The sequence below is a fragment of the Palaemon carinicauda genome, chromosome 32 (genome assembly GCF_036898095.1).
Source record: "Palaemon carinicauda isolate YSFRI2023 chromosome 32, ASM3689809v2, whole genome shotgun sequence".
Taxonomy (NCBI): Eukaryota; Metazoa; Arthropoda; class Malacostraca; order Decapoda; family Palaemonidae; genus Palaemon; species Palaemon carinicauda.
The window spans coordinates 22,898,171-22,915,571 of record NC_090756.1 but is presented as its reverse complement, the minus strand read 5'-3'; the positions used below and the strand labels follow the sequence as shown (position 1 = coordinate 22,915,571).

General features: G+C 43.3%; 1 protein-coding gene across 1 annotated transcript in view; it reads left to right on the top strand.

The window, feature by feature from the left end:
* LOC137625532 (ras-specific guanine nucleotide-releasing factor 2-like) overlaps positions 1-17,401 on the top strand; it is a 100,065-nt gene that overhangs the window by 55,827 nt on the left and 26,837 nt on the right. Inside the window, exons 14-16 of the mRNA XM_068356441.1 lie at positions 4,415-4,626; positions 4,785-4,873; positions 6,927-7,025. Coding sequence (XP_068212542.1) covers positions 4,415-4,626; positions 4,785-4,873; positions 6,927-7,025 — 400 coding nt within the window. The remainder of the gene's footprint in view (positions 1-4,414; positions 4,627-4,784; positions 4,874-6,926; positions 7,026-17,401) is intronic.

The following is a 17,401-nucleotide window of genomic DNA, read 5'->3' as shown; positions in this document are numbered from 1 at the left end:
TCTGCTGCGGGCGAGTAGCGGTAACCACAGTGGGTTGCGGAGGTTGACGCACAGTGTCAAAACAAAGCAACTTAACTCCACCCTCCTGTTGTTGTGGTAACTCGCGAACGTCAACGGAGGGTAGCGTGCGTCTGTGAACGTCAACGTGCGGCTGGCAGGGTACACTGCGCATGGGAGGTGGAACTCTCACAGGCGGAGTGCGGGAGCAGGTAGCGTCAGCGTCTACTGTACGCACAACCGTGGTTGGTTGTAGGCTAACGGGTGCAGCGTCAACCTTCTCCGCACGATACTCCTGCATAAAAGATGCTAACTGTGTCTGCATAGACTGTAGCAAAGACCACTTAGGGTCTACAGCAGCAGGTGCGGCAACAGACGGTGTTACTGCCTGTTGCGGTACCACTTTGCCTCTCTTAGGAGGTGTGCAGTCATCGGAAGACTGCAGCGAGTCCGAACTGACCCAGTGGCTACACCTGGGCCGTTGGACTTGCGCGGAAGGGACCGACTTGCGCTTAATAAGCTGCGAGACCTTGGTCCAAGGTTTCTTACGAGAAACCTCTTCCGCAGACGAGAAGTAAATGGGCTCTCTCGTCTTTGTGTGGGTGGGGCGATCTTGGGTAGATACGCCCGAAACCACGGAGGGAAAACGTCTGTTCGTTGATCAAGGCCTGATGAACCCATAAGTCGTTCGACATTACTTCTCCCCTGGGCTTAGGAGCTCGCAAGAGGTCCCGGACTAGGTGAACGACAGGCATGAACAGACGAACCCTCGGACGCAACACTGTAACACTTTGCGCATATCACTTTATCACTTCGATTTTCTGTTTTGCACTTATTTCACTGAAATCGAAATTAATACTAGCAAAAACAGAAAACATATATAAAGATAAAGAATTCAGTGGCTGGAAAAGAGACTAAACACTAGTTCAAATAAACTACGTTTACAATCTCTCACCGCACATAGCCTGGGGACAAGAATAAAACCCTAGAAACGTTTTACCTTCTTCCCCGTACAGCGACTAGGGAGGAGAGTAACACGAGAACAACGTTACCCGCTTGAACGGAACGTTTTTTCTCCTCTCTCTCCCTCCGTCTCTATCTCTCTCTCTCTTTCTCTCTTGATTTCGCACCTGAGAGAAGAGCCCTATTATATATCGTCAAAACATGTTATTTGGCTAAAGGAAAAAACTGAAAGGTTTTCCAAATAAAAAGTTCCTTTAATTTAGAATTTAAACCATTTAAGCTAAGAAAGAATGAACGAAACGTCAGAATCGATTTACTCTTACTGCAAAGTGAAACCGTGATACACTCTCTCTCTATCGTAACGATAGAGCGCATGTTGAACGTCCTGAACGTCAACAACTGCGTAGTCTAAAAAACTAAACGTTAGTTCATCTTTGAAAACAGTACGAGACTATCAAAGAAATTCTTTCATAAAACATTAAATTTAAAAAGTTTTAAAATTCTTTAAAGGCTAAATACGATATAACGGGCTCAACGTTGATTAACTTCGGTTCCAAGTTAGGACCGCCTACTATCAGGAAAGGTCGCATATAAACAAAACATAAAAATTTATTTTTCCATGTTTATAATAAATGGAAAGTTAATCGAAGAGGCCTAATAAAGGCGGAGAGATATAAAATATATAGATCTATAACGTGTTAAGCAAAATTGCTAAAAACCTAAACACACTTCCGTCTAAGGGAAGGGTCGGCCATTTAAAAGTGAAAGAGAGTCCATACTCTCTTTGTCACCATAATTAAATCTATCCAAAACGAGTTCAAGTTTTGAGATGAAGATAAAACCCCTGCATAGCGAAAGCTCAAAACTGGAATAGTGTACTTCACCAAATAGTTGTGAAAACAAATCCAGTTAGTAACAGCGTATTTAGTAGGTCTTGCCAGTGGCACGACAGAGAGAAAATTGGTTCTGTGTTGACATGGAGTACTTGAGTACCTGCTCGACAGATGGCGCAGTTGATGTACACCCCCACCTGTATAGCGATCGCTGGCGTATTTTGTCCTTAGGTTTTTCTGTCGGGCAGCAGAGCTGACAGCTATATGATCACCGGCTAAGTTTAATATTGAAAATAAGGGATTAAGACTTATCATATAATTGGTAATAAGGAGGAAACTGAATAGGAAGACAATGAATAGTGAGTTGTGGATAAGTTAACAAAACATGGCCATCTCACCCAAAAATAGATTTTTCGCTTTGCTTCGAAATCCGTTTTTCCAAACTATGCAAACCTTTGTCCTCTAATAAGAGTATAATTTCAATAAAGCTGTAATTCTGCTACTAAAAATCCTAACGAGATGTTGGTAGTTACTGGCAGGTAGGCAGGAAGCTCACCAACTCAGCGGCACACTGAGTAGCCACTCTGATTTTCCCCTAAGGCCTCGCGGGGTGGTTGAGGTGGAAAGTAAAATTTAAATGACTCTGGTTCGTATAGTTAGGAACGATACAAATCACTTTAATAAATATTTGTGATTTATTCCTATAAGGATACAAACCCTGGTCCTTTAATAGGAGACTTATCTTCAGTAGGGAGGAAGTTTCTATAACCAAGCTGGCTCATTTAAAATCCTGTGATGACAGAGCAATCGGACCTGTGTGAAAGTGATGACTCCTATCCACCTCCTAACAACCTGAGAAAAGTTTTCCACGTAATGGAATAAGTTTCTGTCGAAAAGACAGACTGTCATGGATGGACATATAGCACGAAAAGGATATACTGTATGTCTGAAACGTACGGTCAATTTCAAGAAATAGGTTGAATACATTGTGCCCATCCTCCCCTCTTAAGGAGAATGAGGTAGCCAGATATATTACTGGCGACTTCTTCAAAGGCAACTTCAGGGAGGTCAGTGAGAATGTTCTGATGGAGGTCTTTAAGCTCCCAGGGCCTTCAAAGATGACTGCCTAAGGAAAAAAGGGAGATCTGGCTCGTCTTCCTCCACTTCTCTGCAGTACTGTCAACCTTATGGGATGGGAAAAGGGCTGGGTTCTGCCGAATTGACAAGTTCCTTATCGCTAGTCCCCGTCATTGACCAATCTGCCTCGCAAACTTGAAGACTACTGCATCCCTCCTTTTGAGTACCCAGTTGTCCTAGTGGTAAGCTGATTGGTGCACTAAGAAGGTGACAGCCTAGCACCAGACAGAACTAAGTCTGTAAACTTCTTATTCTCAGGGTTGCCAAGTCCTGAGAAGCAGTGAAATACGCAACAGCTTCCAAGCAGTGACTTATCCAGGAAGATGTCCAGAGACTTACCATCATGGATGTAATATCCACGGTGACAGACTTGGACACTGAGAACAAAGTCCCCCAGCAGTGTCTGAGGGCTGAGCAGCAGACAACAAGGTAGAGTGTACTGTACAAGGCTGGGAGGAGGAGAAAGATGACATCATTCATTCACCTTGCCAAAAGACGTCATCAAAGATTCCCTTGCCGGCTCCAATGAGGGGAGGATCTAGGATATTCTCCTTTGGCAGGGCACGATTGGTCAACAAACACCAAATCCGGTGCTCCCTCTGCAGGTTGACAGTAGGCCAGGAAGGCTCAGCAGCAGAAGTCCTGGGAGTCCTCATGTCAGCTAAGACTTTCAGCAACTTCTCTGCCGACAGAACGCCTCTGATCCCTAAGGCAGGCATCAAGATCCTTAGGGCCAGATCCCTGGAGACATCATTGTCGGCTACTACACCAGTTTTTCCTTCAGAGGACTCAACTCTAGAAGAAGGCAAATCAGTCCAAGCTCTGGAAGGCAAGAAGCAAGAGCCAGAAGATTACTTAGGTTTGGGGGAAGACCCAGTAGCCAAAGAATCCCATTTACATTTCTTCTTCCTCTTCCTGCCATACTAAGACCACTGCAAAGGCAGCCAGGACCTGAACTCATCACAGGGGGATGACTGCAAGCAGTCATGCCACCTGCAAAAATAGAGAAACATCTCCTACCTACTCGTAAAGCTGCCGCAATTGAAGCCAAATTCACCAGGGCAAACTTGAATGCCTACTCATGGTTTCTTCACTACAATCAGACACAAACAATGTAAAGAGAAAGTGCAAAATGTTTAGTAAAATACAGCCAGCTTTATTACACACAGAGAGTATGTGCCTACTGCTCTGCAGCTGAAACTAATGTGGGCTAGGCTTCAACACCATCCATCAGAAACTACAGACTTCTCATTATGAATTTTATCAGCTGAGTTCCAGCTTTGCTGAAATTATATTCTTATTAAAGGACAAGGGTTTCTAAATGTGTAAGAACAAAGAATATTTAGCATATTCCTCTCAACGTAGAAATAAACAATCAAACTAGCCAAATTCATATTTAGTTGACGATCACAATAATAATATAAATTTGCCAAATACTAGAATCATTGATGAAGTTTACCATTCCTTCGATCTTTTCCCTTCAGGTACCACACATCCGTTACGCTACTCCCGAAAGGCTTCTGGAACGACTGACCGATTTACGTTTCTTATCCATTGACTTCTTGAACACCTTCCTCCTGACTTATCGTGTCTTCACTGATGGCGTTACTCTTTTAGAAGCTCTGAAGAAGGTATATTACAATCCAGAATTCAATGAACAAAATATGGATGACTCAAGAGACTCGTCTGTCGAAAGGTTAGTCAAGTTTCACTTAAGATGCGTAACAATGAAATCATAATTAACCAGATTAGAATCATATAAAAAACATGTACATTACATTTTCACATGTAGGTTAGTTACAACTGCTTTAAACTAATAATTTACAAATTACTTTTCATTCTACCAACTCGCAGATCTCCCGAATACGTATCTTCGCCTCCTCCCGACACAGACAGTGGACTTAATTCTCCTCGAGGGTCATCAGCTTTTAGTGCTTTCTCTGGTAAGTGCTATGCACAATCTGTTATCAAAAAAGCCTTGACAGATAAAGGAAAGTTTTGATTGACTAATCAATTAAGTACCATATCATGCCATCAAGCCGAGGCCATTAGCAACATGTTGCAATTTACATATCGTCACCCTCATAAACTAACTGCCTAACTCATTTTCTCCACTTGTTGGGAAATAAAAAAACCTTCTCATTTCCTAATTCTTTATATCATTGTATTGAGCTTCAATTAACAAATTCTAATTCACAAATTCTTCTGCTAAGAATTTGTGAATTGAAACTCTAGACAATGATATAAAGAATTAGGAAATGAGAAGGTTTTTTTTTTTGAGTTCCAAACAAGTGGAGAAAATGACTTATGCAATTAGTTTATGAGGGTGACGATATACAAGTACAATATAACACAAGAAATGTGCTTTCACCTATTTGTGAGGAAACTTTCTATTGGAACTTTCTCTTTTCTTCTATTTTATAAACTATTTCTCTTATGATGAGGAGTGTATGATGAGCATCACTATCTAGGTTGAGTGCAAGTCACTGCAAGAATGTGCAAATGGAAGTACAGAGGAGGGAAGGGATATCAACATCCTATAGGCAGTGGTTCCCAAACTGGGGGGCGCGCCCCACTAGGGGGGCGTGAGGACGATACAAGGGGGGCGTGAAGGCATATGCTCAAAATTACTTGTTTAATAGAATAAAATCATTAAAAGAACAAATATCTGTCAGTACATACATGCAAAGTATAATTATTAAGCTAGTTCTTTTTACACGTTAAAAATTGCAACTCAATTTTGCCAATTTGCTAATGTTCAAACATATTTTCACTCACTTTGAACCAAATATTTCGTTTTTAGTTACTAGAATGTACTATTATTTGTTTGAGTGGCTTTCATTATTAAAATGTAATACAAACAGAAATCTGTTTTCCTGTACAATGCTAAGAAATAAATGTAAGAATCATTTCATATATATATATAAAAAAGAGAAGAGTGGGGGCTTACGGGTCTACTGGAAGCAAAAAGGGGGCGTCAGGTAAGATAGTTTGGGAACCACTGCTATAGGGGAATGTGAAGAATGATCGGACGAGCCTCAGAGGATTTAACTTCAAGATAATCAGCAATAAGACGCTTTTCAAGCTGAGAAGAAAAATATATAAGCAATTCATATAATGAGAGTATTTTCTTAATGAAATACAAAAGAGCATAGGACTCCAGACTTGGCCCTCAATTGACCCGCAGTTGCTAAATGGCAAAATTCCTCAGGATGCTCATTCGTGCAGACCATGGCATTATGATTTTCACAGATCCATGTATGTGACTAACTACTGTATAGTCCATTTCTTTTAGCGAGTCATATTTGCACCGACTCGCAGCGGTGCCCTTTTAGCTCGGAAAAGTTTCCTGATCGCTGATTGGTTGGACAAGATAATTCTAACCAATCAGCGACCAGGAAACTTTTCCGAGCTAAAAGGGCATTGTTGCGAGTCCGTGCAAATATGATTTGCTAAAAGAAATGGACTATAAAAGGGGGCCACAACTATACCAATAAACAAACAGATAGGATTGTAAAAGCTTGCTGTTGTATGTCAGTCAGGTGAACAGATCCTCACGAAGGAATTTGTCAATCACCTTGCAATGATAAACGGAGGCCTGCATCAGGAATGTCAGGTTAATAGACAGTGAAATCTCTTGGGGAACCTGGCCTTGAACAAACTAATAAAGGTAATCTAAAAGAAAAATCAGATTTGAGTTTCATGTAATAGGCAATTTCAAAGTCTCTAACAATGCCCAAAATCAGGCAGCGTACTTTCCTCTCTTTGTAACAGTTAGGAGGAGTAAATATTTCAAAAACAAGAAAAAAAAGAAAAAAAACTAGGTAATGAACAATTTAAATTAAAGTCAAGATTAAAAGACCACATAAGAATACTGTACTGTACTTATGCATACTTTTATGGAGGCCTACTTTTGCCACATATTTTCAGTTGTGATTTTTGTTTGTCCAAATCAGTTTTTCCTTTGTTTCATTAATTTACTTTACTTTCTTGCAGGAATTGAAATTGATGTCCCTGATGAGAGTTACTGGATCTTTGATGTCCAAGTGGCAAAAGCTTCAGGAGACATTCACTGGCGTTTATCATACAGGAAATGTAAGGAAGACTGAATATGTTGGTGATAAACTATGGCACATGCACACAAGCAAACAAATAAGCAAAGATAAGCAAATCTTTTGAATATAAATCTATAAAAATCACATGTTAGTATTGATTAGTTTTTAGTAACAGTTACTAATGCATGCTATTAGATCTTTTATTGTCCGTATAACTGATTCACAAAACTCAACAAACTCACATGTGCAGTCCATGCTAATATCTTTCATCTTTGAAGGTTGTGTCACAAGAGGAAAGTTTTTTTTTTGCAGCAGCTGGTGTCTTACTGACAAACATTAAACAATTCCTCAACATTGGTAGCGTAAATTAAGACACAACATTGGCTGACTGAACCCATAAAATACTAAGAGCCAAAACTGCCCTCATGGGTCAATGCTTAGAAACAATAGTGTTACAAAACTAAATTTTATGCACCAGATCACCTAGGGTTATGGATGAACATCTAGAGATTGTTAATGAATATACAGACTTAGGACAGTGTGTGTTTCCCTAGAACACGAGACCGAAATTAAAAGAAGGATACGCATGAGATGGAGAGCTTTTGGTAAACAAAATGAAAATTATGAAAAGTAATATGCCACTTTCTCTAAAAAGAAAAGTATTTAATCAGATGGTCCTAATACTATTAATTTATGCATTAGAAACTTAATCCTTACTAAAGCCTTAGAACATAAGCTAGTTACACAGCAAAGAGCTATGGAAAGAATAATGATGTGATAAAAATAACAAACAGAAAGAGAGCAACATGGATATGAGAGCAAACTAAAGCAGAGGATATTCTAACATGTAAGAAAAAGAAATGGACATGGGCAGGACATACAGTATAATGAAAATGACAGATAATAGATGGACACTGAAAATAACATATATATATATATATATATATATATATATATATATATATATATATATATATATATATATACATTATATATATACATATATATATATACATATATATACATATATATATACATATATATATATATAGATATATATATATATATATATATATATATATATATATATATATATATATATATATAGATAGATATATATATATATATATAGATATATATATAACGGATTTTGAGCGAAGCGAAAAATCTATTTTTGGGTAAGATGGCCATGTCGTCCTGATGGAAGTTCCTTAAAGGCAGCTTCCTAGGGTATATTACAACTACGGCGATATTCCCAGAGAATTTACCTTAAGGTACCCAGAATTCTAACTCCTGGAGCGAGTATCCCTAAAAAAGACCTTAGGGATATCGTAAATATCAGTGGACGTATTCTTGACACGCCTCATAGCAATCTATACCCCGAATAGAGTTAACACTTCGTAGGGGTCAAATGGCAAGAAAACGAAAACGAGAAAGAAAGGGGAGAGCCGTTCGTAAGGCCCTCTCTTCTCCCGTTTCGTAAGCGTGCCCTGCGCCGATTCTGGCGCCATCTGCATTCCTTGTAGCGAAACACGAGGTGCTACAGATACTGTATGTAGGGAGGGATCCTACGGCCCTTTCATTGAAAGGGAAGGGCGGGTCCATCAGGACGACATGGCCATCTTACCCAAAAATAGATTTTTCGCTTCGCTCAAAATCCGTTTTTTGGGCTCAAGCCATGTCGTCCTGATGGAAGTATACCAGAGCATTACTGTATCTGTGGATTCTCAAAATGTGCCGTACTCCTCAGAAATATTTCCCCCAGTCGACGCGACCTAGAGACCTAAGATGTTACCGTCATACATCTTTTCAACTAATCATAAACCATGATAGAGCTTCCTGCCCCCAACAGGGAAGAGTTTTACTAGACTCTGGGAAAGTCTCGAAGAGTACATATATCTAAGTATGAACCCCAGGCAAGCGAGTATAGTGGTCTCACCCCATACTGGGTAAAGCGAAGTTCGAAAAGAATCACTGTGTCAATATGAAATATCGACCAGTCCTCCGCTCAAAACACGTATTGGACAAAGGTTCATATCCGCTTAGGAGGAAACTCGTAAATCCGCCACCATACCTTTATGGGATGGAGTCCTCCAGCTAAGGGGAAGCATAAACCAATGCAATATTAGCTTGCATAAGGGAACATTCTATTAGAATTATCCCCGGGTAAATATACATAGAATGAATGCTCACAGGTGAAGGAGACGCAAGGTTCTCAAGAACCAGTTTATTGACAGACAATAAACAAACAGGTTAACCACACTCATATATATATATATATATATCTATATATAAGAGGAGGATAACTAAAACTTTAAGCATAAGTATGATAGTAAACAGCAACTTGTTTGTCTGAAAGAAAAAACATTGGAGCCACTTTTAAGATACCAAAGTATCAAAGTCAAAAGTCTGTTTTACTAATCAGTCACATTAGCGTTAGAAACGCTCGGCACGCATGTTTGCACTTATGCTGGGTTCACCTTTGAAAGTGGAACAGTCAACGTGGGTCACCCAGTACCCTCACATAGTATGTAGTACAACATGTGACTACATACTCACCCTGGAATTAATTGTCCCAATTAAGTTACTGTTCCTCGCAGAGTTAAACAGCAGGGTTAACGACGCAACCCACTGCCACCACAGAACCTCATAGTTGCTGCACTTGCTTCGCATAGTGACGAAAGAACACCCTGGAAGACTTCCAGCCAGTGTACGAACGAAGATGTCCAAAATCCCTACAACTACAGAAGTTTAAGGATGAAGCAACTTTCCTCGGATCCTGACCTGTGGGTGAACAGTCAGGATCCGCTCTGCGAATAAGATATGTGATTTTCGCCCTGAGTTATTTCAGTAATAAATTTTGAGCCTGACGTTTCTCCCCTGGCCAGATGGCCATCCTTGAAGTCTGAAGTTCTACGAAGATAGACCTTTAGGCATTCTACTGGACATAGAGATGCATCTTCTTTCAGAGGGCAGATTCTTCAGGGACCCCACCTGATGGTGGGTAACTCGTTCTTGGTGAGAAACGTAGGATCCGGAATTAGGTTCAGTTCACCCATCCAGGGACTGAACACGACCTTCCTCTCTCGAGAGGGGTATGATCTCACTAACCCTGGCCCCGGACGCGAGTGCAAAAAGGAGGATAACTTATGGGTCAAATCCTTTAACGCACACTCCTTATTGTTCAACAGTGAAGCAACATGAAGAACTTTTCTAAAGACCATGAATTGGGCTTTGGAGGTGCTAAAGGTCTGAGCCTAGCGCAGGCTTTCGGAACTTTTATAAAAGATCTCGTTAGCGAGGTCGACCTGGAAGGCATATAGAATGGGTCTTGTCAAAGCAGGCCTACATGATAAAATCGTGTTAGTTACCGATCCATAACCATGGAGATGGAAGAAGAAAGACAAGCAGAAGTCCGTCGTGATCTCCTGCGGAATCTTCGTCTGACAAGGGCTACCCATTCTCTCCAAGATGACTCATATTGCCTTATAAAAGGTTTGCACTTATAATCCTCTAGGAAGTCCGTGCTGGCTTTCGAAATCCCGAAACACTTTCTCACCTGAATAAGGAGAGAAATCATGAGCTGCTGGGTCCGGGTTTTCTGTGATGAAGCGCAGACAATTGACTTCTGGACTCACTGGGTCAGAACTGGATCTGGTAGCGGACGAAACTCCAATCGTAGTTCCAATGCCAGAGGGAACCCCACACTGTTCGGTCATTTGTGGGCCACTACTGCCGCTACTCCCTTAAATGATCTCAGCTTGTTGAGGACCCTCAACAGAAGGTTGTAAGGAGGGAACAGATAAATCCTGAACCATCTGTTCCAGTCGAGGGACATCGCGTCCACTGCTTCCGCCAAGGGGTCCTCGTACGGGGACACATACAGGGGCAACTTCTTGTTGTCTTTCGTCGCAAAGAGGTCTAGCCGCAGTTCTGGGACTTGACTCAGAATGAAGGAGAATGGTCCTGCGTCTAGGGACCATTCCGACTCTATCGGTGTGAACCTGGATAGAGCGTCCGCTGTCACATTGCGGACTCCTTAAAGGTGAACTGCTGACAGGTACCATTTCTTCTTCCCCTAAATCGGAAGATGGCCAACATCACCTGGTTGAGAGGTGGCGACCTTGATCCTTGTCGATTCAAGTATCTCCCAACTCCCCCGCTGTCCAGCACCAACCTAATGTGGATCGAGCGATGCGGGGAGACTTTCTTTAAGGAAAGAAGGACTGTCATAGTCTCTCGAAAATGACTGTGAGAGGTCTTGAATAGACTGGACCAAGACCCTTGGGCCTTTTTCTGATGAGAGTGAACTCCCCATCCCTCCTTCGAGGCGTCTGGGTGACTCGTCACCGACGGGGGAGGTGGATGAAGAAGAACCGACTTCCTAAGGAGTCTGGCTTGGGACCAAGGCCTGAGAAGAGTATTTCGACGAAGCGGAACTGGTCTTCTCAGATCTCTTCGCGCATCTGATGCATAACTACTCCAATCTCCGGTTACATCCTTTAGCTGTGCTCTTAGCACCGGGTCTGTCACCGAAGTATACTGGAGAGACCCCAGTACACTCTCCAGTTCGCATCTGATATCCATACGGAATCTAGAAGTCTCTTGACAGAACCAGCTATCTCCTTTCTTTTCTCCGCCATGACGGAGAAAACGGTGTGACATTAGGTCCCAGTGGATTCACACCCACCGGAACTTAGAGATGGAGGAAGTTGAGACTTTTCCTGTTGATCTTAAAGCCTAGATAATCTAGGAAATGGATCACATACAGGGAAGCTTGCAAGCATTCTGTCCTGGGTGCTGCCCACCCCAGCCAAAAATCCAGGTAGGCTACTACCTGAATTCCCTTTAGGCGTAATTGACTGAGAACTACGTTCGCAAGCATCGTGAAAATCCTTGGGGCTATTTTAAGCCCGAGAGGCATGGCTTTGAAGACGAATAGTCTTCGTTGTAGCCTTAACCTTAGGTAGGAGGGGAATCGACAATAGATTGGAACGTGCCGATAGGCGTCTGACAAAACTATGGAGGCGGTAAATGCCCTCTCGGGCAGTAAGGTCCTTATGTGTTGTATTGTTAGCATCTTGAACCTGTAGTTCGCTATGAACCTGTTAAGTGGCGACAAGTCCAGAATGACTCAGAGTTTTTCGAGTCTTTCTTGGGAACACAAAACAGCCTCCCTTGGAATTAGATGGACTTTACCCTTCGGATCACTTTTCCTCTAACAGTTCATGAATGAACTCCTCCAGAACGGGGGTGGAGTATCGGAAAAACGCCGAGGGTATGGGGATGGAGTGCTGTACCAGCTCCAGCCCAGTCCCTTCTTGAGTAGGCTGTGGACCCAGGGATCGAAGGTCCACCGATCCCAAAAGCGTTGGAGACTCCCTTCTACCAATATCATCTCGCTCGGACTGTTGTCCTGAGGTCTTGCCTCTCTGACCTCGACCACCCATGAAACCCCTTCTCCTTGAGGGGCGCCTAGACGAAATTCTGGCTGCTCCTCTAGGCTTGTTCGACAGGCAGTTGACTGACCTTCGAACGATGGGTTGAATGCCGGAGACTGTGTCGACACGAATTGGGGAACCCACTGAAGTGTGGTCGGGGTTTTTGCCACCATCTGGGGCACTGAGGGCATCAGCAAATGCCGTTGCTGCTGATGTCTACTTGACTTAGCTGGCCGAGAAAGTATCCTAATCCTTTTAGTCTTCCTCCAAGGTTGGGGACCCCATCCGGGGAAGAATTTCTCTTGGTAGACAGGCCCCACTCCCGGAGAAGATTTCTATCGTCCGTGGCGGCCCTATCAACCTTTTTGACCGACTCACTAGGGAAAAGGTCTTTGTCCCAACTGTTGGAGGAGATTAGTTTCCTTGGCTCGTGCCTCATCGTAGCCCGGGCGAACACGAATTCCCTACAGGTTCTCTTCGCCCTGACGGAGCTGTAGAGATCCTTCGTCACAGTGGCCAGATGAGTCTTGATCACAACCATGAACGTTTCATGGACCTTGGGATCACTTGTCATCGTCTCAACGTGGACTGAAGAGACAAAGAGGCAGCCAGTCTTTCTTTTGTCTAGAGTTCTCTCCGCAAAAGAAAACCAGACAGCTTAGAGAGGATCTCGCCGAACCGGCATCCGGCAAAATCCGCCTCCCACATCTGGACTGAGAAGGTAAGATGGACGTCCTTCCAGTCCTTGTTTTGCTTACTAAATCTTCCTTTCTAAAGGCCAGCAACAAGGGTTTACACTCCACCAGGGAGGGGAAAGGCTTGCCAGCCTCGACTGTTTTCAAAACCGCCGCAAACCCTTTCAGCGAAAAAGGGGGGAAGGCTGTGGCAGGAGAGGACACAAAGGAAGGGAGCCTCTTACTCAAATACAGCTACCTTTGAGTTCATGAAGCCCCTCTCTTTCATCGAAGAAGAAAGCAAGGCATGAGCCTAGCATGGTCTATCACTACGACCTCCTTAGGCTCTGTCTCTTCCTTTGAAGCTGGTACCTCCTTCCACCGGACCTCGTAGTCCGGATGTGCCCCTGCAGTTACAATGCAGCTGCCTTCCCATTCTTCTCCCTCTGCCTTTGTTGGATCAAGCCAACAATGGAGGGAGGGCCTGCTCTACTGCGAGAGCAGATGATGTTGAGGGAGCAGGTTCAAGGACCTGAACCGGAGCAACCGACCTCTCTCGGCCTCTTCCGCTACCTTGTCCGGAGCTCAAACTTCATCCTGGCCTTCTGCCAGGAGGTCTTCCTCCAGACGTTCGGACACGTCTGGCATCCTGTCGTCCAACTGGATGCTAAGCAAGGCGACCGTGACTTCAGCATCCACGGGATCTGAATTAAGGGGACCTCCTCTTGAGGTTGGGGAATCACTGTAACAGTTGATGCCCTAGGAAAAGAAAGCCCTCATCTTCTCATTTGGAAGATAAGGTCCAGAGGTAATTTTCTGAAAGCCCCTCACCCAGGTACGAAGCTTCTCCCTAGCTATATCCCTTGAGTCCACCGTTGTAGGGGAGACGAAAACGGATTTTGAGCGAAGCGAAAAGAAAAAACCACAATAGATAGGTTAGTGCATATGAAACATACCTGGGGAACCCAATACCGGAGAACATCCGTGGAGACAGCGCATGTCACACGCCTCCTTCAGAACCATGTCCGCAGAAGCCCTACTGCGGACGTTGCAGAAATACATCCGCACTACGGATGGTCCTCCTGTAAAGAGAAGAAATTTCCATGAGTATCAAGTGAACTACGTATCACTGGATATGCACAGTAGCATAACAAAACGGAAAGACACATCCTTGTATTTCCCGCACACCCAATTGTTGTAGCCTTCCAAATCATAAAATCGTATAGTTAATCTATGCCAGATTAACCAATGGAAAATTTCCAAAGGAAGAAGGTGTAGCCCCCCCTAAGGAATGATTTTATAATACCGGATAGTAGACAAGAAAGAACTCACTTTCTTATCTGTAAGGCCAACAACAACGGGTCGTGCAAGACCACAAAGAATAAGGAAAAGACACATACTTGTGAATCCCCCACAATCACCTGTGGAAGCCCACCAGCCATTAAAATCAAATGGTTAGTCTTTGCTAGAATAACCAAAGATCATATTTCCCGAGGGAAATTAGGTGTAGCTCACACCTAAGGTAAGATTTTACCATTCTGGCTAAAGATGAAAAGAGTTCTCTTTTCATCCCTGTAAGGCAACACCAAGTGACTGCACAAGGCAACACAAGTAAGTTAGAAAAGACAGTGTTGTAACCTACTATATCATGTTCTCCCCTGGTAGAAGACACTAAACAGGGAAGAACTGATACAGTACATGAGGGTGGTGTGCCGGTCGGCTCTTGCCGGTCAGCACCCCCACCCCCTTTTCCAAAGGTAGGTCTCAAGTATGCAACTTAGGATCACCCAGACGGGGAAGAACTCCAGTTCCTATGCCTGAACCGGTCGGTAGTGGTTGCCGGTCCATAGCTACCCGGTTGACACCCAGCTGCCGGCCATCACTCTTAGTGGCCGGCCAACCGAGTGATGTAGCAGGCCGGCCCGGCAGCGGTGAGTAAACCCTGCCGGCTGGCATCCACTCCAGGTAGCGTCCGGCTGCCGGCCGCCACTCAAAGCGGCCGGCAGGTGAGCAAGGAGACCGGCCAGCAAAGGCATAAGACCACCGCCGACCGACAGCAAGAGAACTAGCGAACACCCCCCTACCGACGGCCGGCCATTAGGCCAGCAGACGGCAAGGACAACACAAGAGAAGACAACAGAATGGGTGCCGGGCTAAGAGGCTATGTACCTCCGCGCCCGACACCTGAAAGAGTGCCGAGAGGAAGGGGAGAAACTAAGTCAAGCTTCCTAACCACTGCCTACTGAAACTACAGACGGCAGCGGTTGAGGGACCAAGGAAGGACCGGGCAGCACTCAAAGGATAGGGCCTCTGCCGGTCGGCACTCTCTGCCGGCCGACAGGGGACCATGTCAGCTCCCCATCCCAACCTATGCTAGGTACGGATGTGAGACGACTGACACAAAGGAAACGGAAAATAGAAGGGAAGGACAGAGGGTCCTGTCCAACCTTGCCTTGGTTAAGGATAATTCCAAACTAAGAAAGCTCATCTCAGCCAGAGAGATCCAGGGAGGGAGGCCGGCACTACTGGCTGCCTCCCTAAAACCAAGGCAAGGAAGGAATTGCTATTCCGGAAAGGGAACATATCCCGAACTCGGAACAGCAAAGAGGACAAGTCTGAGGGGTCACCGAGCGAAGGGATCATAATTACCGAAACCTTCCAAGGTGAATCAAGGAGGATAAACCTCCTATGCCCGTGTCAGGCAGCAAGGGAGACTCTGCCCCACGCTAGACCAACACGGACTCAGACTAATACACTGCTGTACTGTCCCCCTCTGAACCAATTCAGTTGGAGCAGGAAGGTACAGTACTACTCCAGCATAGTTATATTTGAAAATTAATTCAAACAAACCACTAGAGTTAAGCCTAAGGCTTAAACAGAGGGAAAGGGTTTGCCCCTTCCCCGAAGAGAAGGGAGCAAACGGGGAAAAGATAATATTATCAAGACCTAAGACAACCTAGCCTAGGCACTAAGAGAATCGATTACCTAAATCACCAAAACTCACTCCAATACTATCTTGGAAATTACTCGAAAAGGGCTGTATGTATAACGTTGCCTAACGCTTTAAGCAATATAAAATCACACTTGGAAGACTAAATATCATGCAGGAAGTACAAGGACCAATAACTAGGCTACGAAGACTAGTGTTGGTCAGCCTAGGCAAAGCTTTCGCCAGGCGCACTACTAACGCATCATAACAGAATTCCTAATTAAGCTAAGCAGCTAATTATTAAAGCGCAGGGGGCTGGGAACGTCGCTCTTGCTAACCAATAAATCCTATTCTAGCGAGCGACAGCGTCCATGACGCCTCCAGCAGGCAACAGCTCTTGTATCAAAGATAACTCTTATAAATACTTTAATTTTAAACAAGAGCCTACATTATACATAAAAGAAATAGTACTCAACTTATCCGAAGCAGAAGAAGTTGGAGAAAGCATAATATGAGAGTAAATCCAAGATTTTGGTAGAAACACAGGAAAAAACACCGAGTTGTAAAGCTACGCAAAAAGGAATGCAGATGGCGCCAGAATCGGCGCAGGGCACGCTTACGAAACGGGAGAAGAGAGGGCCTTACGAACGGCTCTCCCCTTTCTTTCTCGTTTTCGTTTTCTTGCCATTTGACCCCTACGAAGTGTTAACTCTATTCGGGGTATAGATTGCTATGAGGCGTGTCAAGAATACGTCCACTGATATTTACGATATCCCTAAGGTCTTTTTTAGGGATACTCGCTCCAGGAGTTAGAATTCTGGGTACCTTAAGGTAAATTCTCTGGGAATATCGCCGTAGTTGTAATATACCCTAGGAAGCTGCCTTTAAGGAACTTCCATCAGGACGACATGGCTTGAGCCCAAAAATATAGATATATATATATATATATATATATATATATATATATATATATATATATATATATATATATATATATCTCCTTATAAACACCCGCATAATGATTTCATCCCTACAAATTTTACCCTATAACATTTTAATTGTTCATCACACCCTCAGCCAGGCCAAGCAAACCAAACGCAGTCGCAGATCAAAGCATTTCTAAACCATTTGCTTAAATCACGATTCCTCTACAATACACAATTAATGAACAAAGCAAATGATTGATAAAACAGGATAATTGTTGTTAACCAATCAAATGTTGATTATATATCAATAGGCATAGACCAACATTCTGGTATGCATATATTTACCAGTATACCATGCAAGAACATATATATATATATATATATATATATATATATATATATATATATATATATATATATATATATATATATACTGTATATATATA